This window comes from Hylobates moloch, unplaced genomic scaffold, assembly GCF_009828535.3.
Source record: "Hylobates moloch isolate HMO894 unplaced genomic scaffold, HMol_V3 SCAFFOLD_22, whole genome shotgun sequence".
NCBI lineage: Eukaryota > Metazoa > Chordata > Mammalia > Primates > Hylobatidae > Hylobates > Hylobates moloch.
In genome coordinates this window covers 14,485,148-14,497,747 of record NW_026652297.1, presented here as the reverse complement: position 1 = coordinate 14,497,747, position 12,600 = coordinate 14,485,148, and the positions used below count along the sequence as shown (strand labels likewise).

Genomic DNA, 12,600 nt, shown 5'->3' with positions numbered 1-12,600 from the left:
CTAGGATTACAGGCATGAGCCACTGCGCCCAGCCATCCCCAGGAAGTTTTATGATTTTAGAGTGAAAAGCCATGAAACCATTTTGTTCACATGTAATTCACATTTTCTAAGAAATAGTGTCATGTTAATAATAGTTGAACAAAATGAACTACACTGGTGAATTAATAGAGTACAGTTAATTATCTCTGCTGTAATATGTTCGTGGCATTTGTATGTAACTTTACATTTGTTAAATTTCACTTTGTTATTAACATTATGCTGCTTTATCTCCAATGCACAAAAGTGAATCCATTACTCAGAACTAGCCATTTAAGTGTAAAATACTTGTGATAAAATGATGATAATATGGTAACTCAAAACAGCACCATAACATAAATAGTAAACAAGACCTAATTGGGAACATTTCATGTGAATATATACTGAGATAAGTGAATAACTGCCATTGTGATAAACTCACAAAAAGGGCAAATAAAAAGTATAAAAACGATTATCTGGAAATAGAATTGTATTAGACTGGTTATCTTCTCCTCAGTGCCTTTTCTGTTATGAAACTTGGTCAAATAATGGCATGAAGTCATTGAAACTGTTGCATTTCAGAGTACAGTGAGTTTTTCTAGAACAAATGTAAAATAAGGCCTTCTATTATGAAATTAATTTTGTTGTTAGACATAAAAGTGACCAAATTAAAAAGGCATTGTTCTCTACCCTGCTCACGGCAAAAACAGTTAAGATCACACTATTTCTAAAAAACACATAAGGATCAGCCTCAAAATTAATGACAGATATCTCAGAAAAAGCAAAATCAGTTACCATGTGACTCTATTGAATGTTAAATAATCTTCGTGGCATACAGTATAGAAGAACAATTAATATGTTTGCATGCTAGTGTTACTCAGTTATTTCAGTTTGCATTTGTAAGAAACCACTGACACAGAGTATGATTCAAGTATTAGCTTATGTGAGGTATATATATGATGAAGGAAAGTTAGAAAACTTTTATTTTCTATGTATCATTGAAAATCTATGTTAGAGGAAAAGGCTATTTGTTTAGTTAATTATTTTGTCAGCTGTTTTTAGACTGGAAAGATAGACCACCAGCTATGCGTACAGCAAAGAAGGACATCATTACCCAAAAAAGAGATTGAACCTAAAGTCAGTCTGTATTCTTGTTTATTTCCAAAAAGATTTAGCAGTTGAGAAATAAGCCTTTGATATTGAATGAAAATGAAAATTACAAATACCAGCAAATCATAGCCCTTGAGTTCAGTTTTGCATGCTGTGCAAAAATTGCCAGTGAATAAAAGGTTTTGCTTATCCAAACCGACATATGCCAATTTTTGAGGAAAGAAGTGCTAACTTGAGTTTTTAAAATAAGCGATGAGATTTAAAATATTTCTTTATGACACTGGTGCTGGCAGTAGAGATATTTCTGTGGCTTGCTCCGATGGTGTGTCTTAGTGATATATTCAGTATCTTGATTGGCCAGAATCCACCACTGTAGGCTGAAATGCCAGGATTTTCCTTGTGGAGGACAAGGTACTGATTTTCCTAAGATGACTAAGCTATAGTGGAGACTGCTCACACTAAGAGCTTACCAACTCCTCCCCCTTGAAAACTTTTCCTCTTAAGAGAGAAAAAAAATATTTTTATTAGATATATTTTTTAAAGTCCTAACTCTACAGAAGACCATGAGGAAATATTTTTCTGAGCCATGTTAACCAAAGAGTGAATTAGAAATCTGTTCACCACTCCTGCCAAGTGAGAGCCAGGCTTCCAGCATTGGAGTTTGTTCTTCTGTACACATACACAGTAAAAATTATTTGTAACTTCCATGTCTGTATTTAATTCATTTGTCAAAAACTATAATACAGAGCCATCAAACATTTCCATTCCTGGTGACCTATACTTGTGAATTAGAGGTTTCTGATTCAATAACCAAGAAGAAAGGAAACTGACTTACAATTTAACTTATATGTCAAGTTGACTAAAGATCCCTTGGTGAAAAGTGGTCAAATTTCATTTATTTCACTAGCAGAAAATAGTTATTCTAATTATGATTTATTTTAAAATTTTATTTGATATTTTAAATGACAATGAATTTTATTTACCTGGAAGAGAGCAGTTAGAAAAACAATAATAATTAATGTAGAGTCAGCAGCTACATGCTTCACCACTAGATGGTGCTCCTGCCTCAGCCATCTAAAGTGCTGAATCAGTGATGTGGAAACCAACAAATGTGCTGATGAAGTGTGGCCACTGAATACGGAGATTTAGGCTATGGAAAAATGGAATACAAATACATTGTTTTATAGTATTAGATAAGTAGGTTAGCACAGGCTAAAAATAGGAAATGCCTAACAGTCAAACTCTTTGCAGATTTTAAAAATTCAAAAAGAAGAGGAGAAAAATAAAATAAGCACAAATGGTTACAGATTATAAAGTTTTATAATTTTTAACAGTAATTTCATAAATAATATAAAGTATTTGAGTATATAAATATAAATTTTAGATAGAAAACTAAGATAAATTTACATTCAGAATCAAGAAATAAGGACAAAAATCTTCAACAGAAAAATGTGGTTTAATAGTATATATTGAAATTGACTTTAACTTGAGAGAGGGGACATGGAATTATGATAAATGAAATTCTTAATGTTTATTTTCATACATAAAATTTCTGTGCTAAAAATCCTCCATCATTTTTACATGAACTTCCACCAAGCTAGTGTTAAGAATACAATATTGAGTAAGACATGTTCTCTGTCCTCAGTGACCTCAGAGTCTGAGTGGTTGGGGCCAGTAGAGAAATTAGGCACTGCCTAGTCCCAGCTCCCACCTAATTCAGGAATCCTGTCAACTTCTTCCTAAATACTTGCGGTGAAAAGAAACCCAGCCGCTTCATACAAACTCATTGCTTTATAGGGCTAATTTTAGGAAGTCTTCCTTATATTGAAGCATTTCAGTATACATGCATTTCTGTCTAGCAGTTGTAATTCTTCCCTTTGGTGCAACACAAAACAAGTCAGCTTCTTCTTCCGCCCAATAGCCACTCAGATCTTGATCACATCTACACTCTAGTCTTATTTTTTCTCAAGATTAAACATTACTACATTAGTAACATCTTTCACAATCATTTTGAATATAGTTACACTTACCTGTTTTGTGGTTTTTGCACATTATATATTATTCTATCTATAAATAATAGACAAAAATACTGATATATGTGAAATACTAATTAGAGACCTTTCTTGGGTTGACATTCATCTGCTATGCAAAACTCTGAGTAGAGTTCTTCAAATAGTTATGAAGCCAACCCATATTTCTCTAACACAAAGATAATACAAAAATCTTTGTTATGCAACTTTCAAACTCCTTATTTTATCAAGCAGTTATGGACCACCAGATATATAGAAAGCACCGTGGCCGGGCGCGGTGGCTCACGCCTGTAATCACAGCACTTTGGGAGGCCGAGGCGGGTGGATCACAAGGTCAGGAGATCGAGACCATCCTGGCTAACATGGTGAAACCCCGTTTCTACTAAAAAACAAAAAATTAGCCGGGTGTGGTGGCGGGCGCCTGTAGTCCCAGCTAGTCAGGAGGCTGAGGCAGGAGCATGGTGTGAACCCGGGAGGTGGAGCTTGCAGTGAGCCCAGATTGCTCCACTGCACTGCAGCCTGGGTGACCGAGTGAGACTCCATCTAAAAAAAAAAAAAAAAAAAAAAAAAAAAGCACCATATAAGTTACTGGAATGCAAGTGAAGAAAGACCTGGTTTCTTACTGTTTGGAGGTGATGATGGTCAGGTGCACCAGTGTTTGGAATGTAACCACAGGGACAGCTAAAGGAGGCTCAGGTGGCAGTGGGAGCACACAAGGCAGAGCTCTAGTCAGTCCCTGTCCTGGGGCCTCCCATGGAGTGTGGCACTTGAGCTCAATTCTTTTTTTTTTTTTTTTTTGAGATGGAGTCTCGCTCTGTCGCCCAGGCTGGAGTGCAGTGGCGCAATCTCGGCTCACTGCAAGCTCCGCCTCCCGGGTTCACGCCATTCTCCTGCCTCAGCCTCTCCGAGTAGCTGGGACTACAGGCGCCCGCCACCACGCCCGGCTAATTTTTTTTTTAATATTTTTAGTAGAGACGGGGTTTCATCATGGTCTCGATCTCCTGACCTTGTGATCCGCCCTCCTCGGCCTCCCAAAGTGCTGGGATTACAAGCGTGAGCCACTGCGCCCGGCCTGAGCTCAATTCTGTAGGGTCAGAGGGGTTAGCACTGATAGCAGGGGTGGGTTGGTGAGTGCTGGACAGCTGAAATCTAGACCTTCATCCTGATGCTAGTTTTTCCCTGTTCAGAACAGTTGAAGAATCACTCTCTCTGCTGAAGAATCCAGAAAAGAAAGGTGGTTTAGTTCCTCATTAGGCCTACTATTGAGAAAGATGTCCAAATATCTTGCCTTATTTGTTCTTCTCTTACCAAAATATCTTGAAAAAGAGATCTAATCTCTTCCATGATAAAACCACCAAAGATACAGGATTTCTGTATTATTAGACTATCAAAATAAAAGCAGAATGCACACCCCCCACCCAAAAAAATAAAGCTGCTTAAATTGCTCTTTTTACCGCTGCTTCCTTGGGGAGAAGAAAAATAATCAGTGAAAGGGAAATGAAGTGGGTAGGAATGACTGCAGGTAAAATTGTTAAGAATGCAGTGTGACCTCCTACCTCCAGGATTGCAGCTTCCATCTTTCTTCTCTGATCTTCTCCTACACCACAGCACACACATCCTCAATCTAGACACATTTGCTTCTTATCTCTTCTCCCATTCTATCCAAGGTTTTCTCCAGAGTTGCAATTCTGCTAAACCCATTAAAACACCAGCTAATAACAAAGATGTTCATGCCCAAATAAAAGTTAGGATATAAATTATCCCAGATGTATTTGAATTTCCATAGAGTCTAGAAGACCAAGAGTCTTCAAGACTCAAGTGAATACGGCTATAATAACCAGAATAAGGCCTTCTTGAATCACACCACCTTGATAGCCATCCTTCTGACCAGTTAATCAATCATTAGGCCAACCCAGCAGATACTTCCCACCTCATATGCCTTCCCAAAACATTGAGCCCTATAAGCATTACTTGAATCAGGCATCACTGTATAAATTAGAGGTAAACAAAAGAAGTGATGTGAAGGCAGTTGGGAAGTGAAGACTTGTGAGCAGAGAATTTTTTTTATTCTTCTTGGAAGTACAGAGGCAAATTCAAAATATATAGATGTAGATTTAAAAATACAGTGCTCATTTTTACTAGGAATTACACTTAACATAATCAAAAAGCTAAAAGTTAAATTGGTCCCAAGTATGTTCATAAGATGGCCTTTGAGAAAGTAGTGGAGATCTTTAATGTTTTTATTTGGTTTTATTTTCCTTTTGGAACCAGGTTATTCAGAGAATATTCTACACAGTCAACAGATCTTGGAGTGGAAAAATTACTTCGACAGAGATAAGAAAAAGCAACTTTTTGCAAGTATGCCTTTCATTGGAATTCATGTGTAATGAGCAATTTAGATAACTTTCTTACTTTATTTAACAAATATTTGAGTGCTTACTCTATTCAAAGCACTGTCACTACTTTCAGTCATTAAGCATTTATCAAATACCTGTCGTGGGACGCTGGAATGTTTTGGGTGAGGGGGTAAAAATGAGAGAATAATAAGGGATCTCTGCCTGAAGGCATGCACTCTGGAGCAAAAGAGTGAAGTGGACAGACACTAAACCTGACTTGATAAATTCCGTAGACATGGATAAAACGTACAGAGAAGGCTTCACAATAGATAAGCCTGGAGGAGTGGGCTGGGGCTAGGTTGGGAAGGGTCTTGGAAAGGCCTTGGAAGATTTTAAACTTGATCCTTTCAGCAATGACTCTGTATCCAGCACCTGCTAGAGAAAAAGTACTAAAAATTCCATTTAAGAAAGAATACATTTCATTCAATTATTTTATTCATATTACCAAATGAGAGAGAAAGTATTGACCACTAGTGGGAGCCTTTTACCGAAGTAAACTTCATGCCTGATTGTTTAAGCTTCTGTAAACATAAAGAAAGTGAAATTGTTCACACTTGGAAGAAAATGAAATATTTTATTTTTAAGTATCATACTAAATGGAATTTAGGCTAATAATACAACCTTATTTACTCTTTATTTTTTCCTATCTTCATCTGAGACAGAGTAATGAAGACTTGGCAAAATTAGCAGTCCATGATGGATATACAAACATTTTTTTATTCTAAAATGAACAGTCATCATCACAGTCAGTGTTGATATTTATTGAACACCTGATGGCTGCCTGGGCTCTCAGTAGGTAAAATTCCATAATACCTCAAGAGTAATGATAATAATCCCCCACTTCCCTGAAGCACATTATAGGTTGTAGTTTCTGAATCATTTTTATAATCCATAATTTTTTTTTTTTTTTTTGAGACAAAATTTTGCTCTGTTGCCCAGGCTGGAGTGCAGTGGTGCGATCTGAGTTCACCACAACGTCTGCCTTCTGGATTCAAGCGATTCTTCTGCCTTAGCCTCCTGAGTAGCTGGGACTACAGGCGTGCACCACCATGCCCAGCTCATTTTTGTATTTTTAGTAGAAATGGGATTTCACTGTGTTGGCCAGGCTGGTCTCAAACTCCCGACCTCATGATCCACCTGCCTCAGCCTCCCAAAGTCCTGGGATTACAGGCGTGAGCCACCATGCCTGGCCTAATCCATATTTTTTCTTTCTTAGCTTTTAAAATTAATCCATTTTTTTTAACCAGTGATAAAATTTGAGGCCCAAATATACTTAAATGATTTGTATAAGATCACACAAAAGTAAGTTGCTGAACTGGAAAAAGAACTCAAGTGTTCTGCTTCCTAGAGCATGATTTATTTTCTCCTCCCTTTCCTTCCCTGCCTCTTTCCTTAGTCTTCCTCTTCGTACTTAAACAATACTCATAAAACATTCAAATAATATGAGCACATCTAGAGTAATAAACAGAAGTCACTATTCTTCGCTCTACCATTTTACCCCCTTTCCCCAGAGGGGGACCCATATCATCTGTGGTTTTATTCTCTTATAAATATATACATATAGTATGTAGTTTTGTTTTGTATGGCTGCTATTTTGAGGGTTTTCAAAAAATATATGGGTTCATACTATTCTGTTAAGTTGGTTTTTTCACTTAACAGTGTCTCAGGGTTTTTTTCATTTCCATTCATATAAGTCTATCTAATTCTTTCAACTACTGCATAATCAATTGCATGGCTAAACTGTAATTAATTACATTTTCCTCTATTGATGTCCAAATCGTTTTCAGATTTCCTCTATTACAATAATGCAGTGAACATCCTTGTTCCCTCCTCTTGTATGTGGTACGAGTAAGAATGTCTGTAGAATAGACCACTGGAGGGAAAATCCTGGATCAGATAGTATGTGCATTTTTAATTTGGTGGTGTCTGCCAAGTTACCCTCCAAAAAGCCTGCACTACTTTCACTTACATACTCACCAACAAAAGTTGCTGTCGTCTTCATTTTATGCCAATCCAGTGGGTAAAAATGATATCTCTTTGCTTCTAAATATGTGCTTTATTGAAAGTGTTCTGCTTCTTACATATCAAAGGACATTTTATAAAACAAAATATTATGAGCAAGTTTGGAAGACTGAAGAAAAACCATATTTTATCACCCTTATACAACTAGTATCATTTTTGTCTGTATTCATCTAGTCTTATTCATATGTATATATGCATTTTCAGGATTTTACGTAGTTCTTAGTGGGTACAATCTTGTATCCTATATTTGTACTTACTATATCATGGTTTTCAGTGTAAACTTTATAGTTTTTACTAGCTGCATAATTTTCTATCCAGCAGATTTACCATAACTTAATAATAATTTATGTTGTTTTTAGTTTGCCAGAGCACTTTGGTTTTCCAGTGTTCATATTTTAAAAAATAATTTTTTGTCGAAATACTAACATTTGTGTTATGAAATAGTCCTCTTTGTCCCTCATGTGTTTCTTTTTTTTTTTTTTTTTTTTTTGAGATGGAGTTTTGCTCTGTCGCCCAGGTTGGAGTGCAGTGGCGTGATCTCGGCTCACTGCAACCTCTGCCTCCTGGTTTCAAGCAATTCTCTGCCTCAACCTCCCAAGTAGCTGGGATTACAGGCGCCTGCCACCACACCCAGCTAATATTTGTATTTATAGTAGAGACAGGGTTTCACCATCTTAGCCAGGCTGGTCTTGAACTCCTGACCTCATGATCCACCTGCCTCAGCCTCCCAAAGTGCTGGGATTACAGGCATGAGCAACTGCACCCAGCCCCCTTATGTTTTTCACCTTGCATTCCATATTAATATTGATACATGTTTATTTTTGTTAACATTTAACCATGTATGTTTGTCCATCTTTTTTTTAACCTTCCTTATATTTTTTTAGATGTATCCCTTATCGATGCATATAAGTAGATCTATTTTGGGGGCATGGTTTTGATACTCAATCAAAAAAATATTTTAATAGGGAGATGTATCACTTATCTTTATTGTGACTATTCATGTATCTGATTTTATTTCTGCCATTTCATTTTTTTATATTTCTTAACTTTTTTTGTGCTTTTATTTTTCTTTCTGAATCTTTCACTTCTGAAAATGTCTTTATTTATCTGCCCACTTATATAATAATTTGGCTGACAACAGAATTGTGGATTCAGTATCATTGATTCTGGAGTTTGCCGTAGGGGAGTACAGTGAGTCAGGGAAGACCCAGGTTTACTTCCAGCTCAGGACCCTGCATCTCTACCTGCCGTGCCTATGCCAGGCCACCATGTATCATCACTATTGTACATATGAGTAACCTTTGTGATATAAACTTAACTTTATTACAAAACAAAACCCTATATGTTGATGCCTACCCCTCTTAATATTGCTCACATAACTTTGAAAATTAAAAACAGTATTTGTTTCTGGCCAAGTAATTAAGACTATGAACTAATTGTTCTTTTCATGCCAGTCTCTGACCTCTGACCAACTATAGTCCCCAAGGTAATGGTACTTCCCTTCCGCTGCTTTTACATCCTCCACAGCATCCAACCCTTCACTGAGCATATTATAGAGCTCAGTACATGCTTATAGATTGATTGGTTGATTAAAGGTAGGATGAGGTTGCCTATTAAAGGGTTTCTGATTTGGTACCAGAAAAAAATTTTTAATTCAGTTTAAAACAGAAATTCGCTAGACTGCACAGTGGCCAAAGCTGCTTTTTCATAATGTTTAAATTCTTCTTTTCATACAATTTCAGACCCTAGCACTTTTGGAAGAAGAGGAAGATATAAACCAAATTACAGATTACTTCTCCTATGAACATTTCTATGTTATTTATTGTAAATTCTGGGAACTAGATACTGATCATGACCTCTACATCAGCCAGGGCGATCTGTCTCGATACAATGACCAGGGTAAGTGATTCTGTAGATGCTAAGACTTAACCATTTTAAAGAGTTACATAAATTATCACTACTCATTATGAGAAATTCCCATTTGCTAAATTCTGAACCTAATCAAGTCCTCTTTAAAGGCCAGTAATTTTTAAGAGGGGATGAGTGAAGATAATATAATTTTTTATTAATAAAAGGCCAGATGTAGGAGAAGGAGTTTGGAAGTAAGTACCCAATCACAGTCTTAGTTTTGATAAAGCGATGAGTCTTTATACTGGTGTGTATTTTCTGATGATGAATTGAATAAGATCCACACCTGTGTAAATCTGTTTGAAAGAGAATATGTATACACCTTTATAACCCTTCCCACTTAACAATATTTCTATAAAAAGCCAAGCATGAAAATAATGTTTCTAATTGCCAAGTTTTATTTTCAAGGATTCACAAAAATTTACTCTTGGAAATTTTGTTCCAGAAAGATACGTCTCTGCAGATGAATTTTGTGTGCTTTCTTTTGTCAGAAAACAAAAAATTACATATCACATGATAATACCCTTTTTGCTTCATTTTTGCCAGCAGTAAATCTAGAACCTATTGCCTACTGATTTAATATCCTTGTTTTTTTTTGAGACAGCGTCTCACTTTGTCACCTAGGCTGGAGTGCAGAAGCATGAACATGGCTCACTGTAACCTCAACCTCCTGGGCTCAAGCCATCCTACCACCTCCGCCCCTAAGTAGCTGCGACTACAGGCACATGCCACCACGCCTGGCTAATTTTTTTTGTATTTTTTTGTAAAGATGGTGATATGGTTTGGCTATATTCCCACCTAAATCTCTTCTTAAACGGTAGCTCCCGTAATCCCCACCTGTTGTGGCAGGGACCTGGTGGCAGGTAATTGAATCATGGGGGTGGGTCTTTCCCATGTAGTTCTCATGGTAGTGAATAAGTCTCATGAGAGCTGATGGTTTTACAAAGGGGAGTACCCCTGCACATGCTCTCTTGCCTGCCCCCATGTAACATGTGCTGTTGCTTCTCCTTTGCCTTCCGCCATGATTGTGAGGCCTTCTCAGCCATGTGGAACTGTGAGTCCATTAAACTCTTTCCATTATAAATTACCCAGTCTCAGGTATGTCTTGACTAGCAGCATGAGAACAGACTAATATAGTAAATTGGTATCAGTAGCGCGGGGCGCTGCTGTAAAGATACCCGAAAATGTGGAAGGGACTTTGGAACTAGGTAATAGGCAGAGGTTGGAACAGTTTGGAGGGCTCAGATAAAGATAGGAACATGTGGGAAAGTTTGGAACTTCCTAGAGACTTGAATGGCTTTAACCAAAATGCTGATAGTGATATGGACAATAAAATCCAGGCTGAAGTGGTCTCAGGTGGAGACGAGGAACTTGTTGGGAACTGGAGTAAAGGTCACTCTTGCTATGCAAAGAGACTTGGCATTTTGCCCCTGCCCTAGAGATCTGTGGAACTTTGAACTTGAAAGAGATGATTTGGGGTATGTGGTGGAAGAAATTCCTAAGCAGTAAAGCATTCAAGAAGTGACAGTGCATAAAAGTTTGGAGAATTTGGAGCCTGATAATGCAGTAGAAAATTAAAACCCATTTTCCGGGGAGAAATTCAAGCCCACTGCAGAAATTTGCTAAGTAATGGGGAGTCAAATGCTAATCACCAAAACAATGGGGAAAATGTCTCCAGGGCATGTCAGAGACCATCATGACAGCCCCTCCCATCACAGACCTGGAGGCCTGGGAGGGAAAATGGTTTTCTGGGCCAGGCCTGGGCCCCACTCTGCTCTATGCAGCCTCTGAACATGGTGCCCTGCATCCCAGCTGTTTCAGCTCCAGCCATGGCTTAAAGGGGCCAACATACAGCTCAGGCCGTTGTTTCAGAGAATGCAAACCCCAAGCCTTGGTGGCTTCCATGTGGTGTGTTGGTTCTGTGGGTACACAGAAGTCAAGTATTGAGCTTTGAGAACCTCCACCTAGATTTCAGAGGATGTATAAAAACACCTGGATGTCCAGGCAGAAATTTGCTGCAGGGGCAGAGCCCTCATGGAGAACCTCTGCTAGGGCAGTGTGGAAGGGAAATGTGGGGTTGAAGCCCCCACAGAGTCCCTACTGGGACACTGCCTAGTGGAGCTGTGAGAAGAGGGCCACCATGCTCCAGGCCCCAGAATGGTAGATCCACCAATAGTTTGCACCATGCACCTGGAAAAGCCACAGATACTCAATGCCAGCCCATGAAAGCAGCAAGGAGGGGAGCTGTACCCTACAAAGCCACAGGGGTGGACCTGCCGAAGGCCATGGGAACCTGCCTCTTGCATCAGTGTGCCCTGGATGTGAGTCAGAGTCAAAGGAGATCATTTTGGAACTTTAAGGTTTAATGACTGCAGTATTGGATTTCGGACTTGCATGGGGCCTGTAGCCCCTTTGTTTTGGCTGATTTCTCCCATTTGGAACAGGTATATTTACCCAATACCTGTATCCCTGTTGTATCTAGGAAGTAACTAACTTGTTTTTGATTTTACAAGCTCATAGGTAGAAGGAAGTTGGGTTGTCTCAGATGAGACTTTGGACTGTGGACTTTTGAGTTAATGCTGAAATGAGTTAAGACTTTGGGGGGACTGTTGCAAAGGCATGATTGGTTTTGAAATGTGGGGACCTGAGATATGGGAGGAGCCGTGGTTGGAACAATATGGTTTGGCTGTGTCCCCACTCAAATCTCATATTGAATCGTAGCTCCCATAATCCCCATGTGAAATGGGAGGGACCAGGTAGGAGTTAATTCAGTCATGGGGCAGGTCTTCCCTGTGCTGCTCTCATGATACTGAGTAAGTCTCATGAGAGCTCATGGTTTTAGAAAGGGGAGTTCCCCTGCACACACCCCTGCTGCCGTGTAAGATGTGCCTTTGCTTCTGCTTTGCCTTCCACCATGATTGTGAGGCCTCCTCAGCCATGTGGAACTGTGAGTCCATTAAACCTCTTTCCTTTATAAATTACCCAGTCTCAGGTATGTCGTTATTAGCAGCGTGAGAACAGACTAATACAGATGGGGTTTTGCCTTGTTGCCCAGGCTGGTCTCAAACTCCTGAGCTTAAGCAGTCCATCTGCCTTGGCCTGCCAAAGTGCTAGGATTA

At 38.7% G+C, this 12,600-nt stretch overlaps 1 protein-coding gene across 3 annotated transcripts in view; it reads left to right on the top strand.

The window, feature by feature from the left end:
• PPP2R3A (protein phosphatase 2 regulatory subunit B''alpha) overlaps positions 1-12,600 on the top strand; it is a 220,530-nt gene that overhangs the window by 109,391 nt on the left and 98,539 nt on the right. For all 3 annotated transcript variants that reach the window (XM_058433343.1, XM_032143604.2, XM_058433344.1), the window contains 2 exons: positions 5,427-5,513; positions 9,316-9,472. In XM_058433343.1, coding sequence (XP_058289326.1) covers positions 5,427-5,513; positions 9,316-9,472 — 244 coding nt within the window. The remainder of the gene's footprint in view (positions 1-5,426; positions 5,514-9,315; positions 9,473-12,600) is intronic.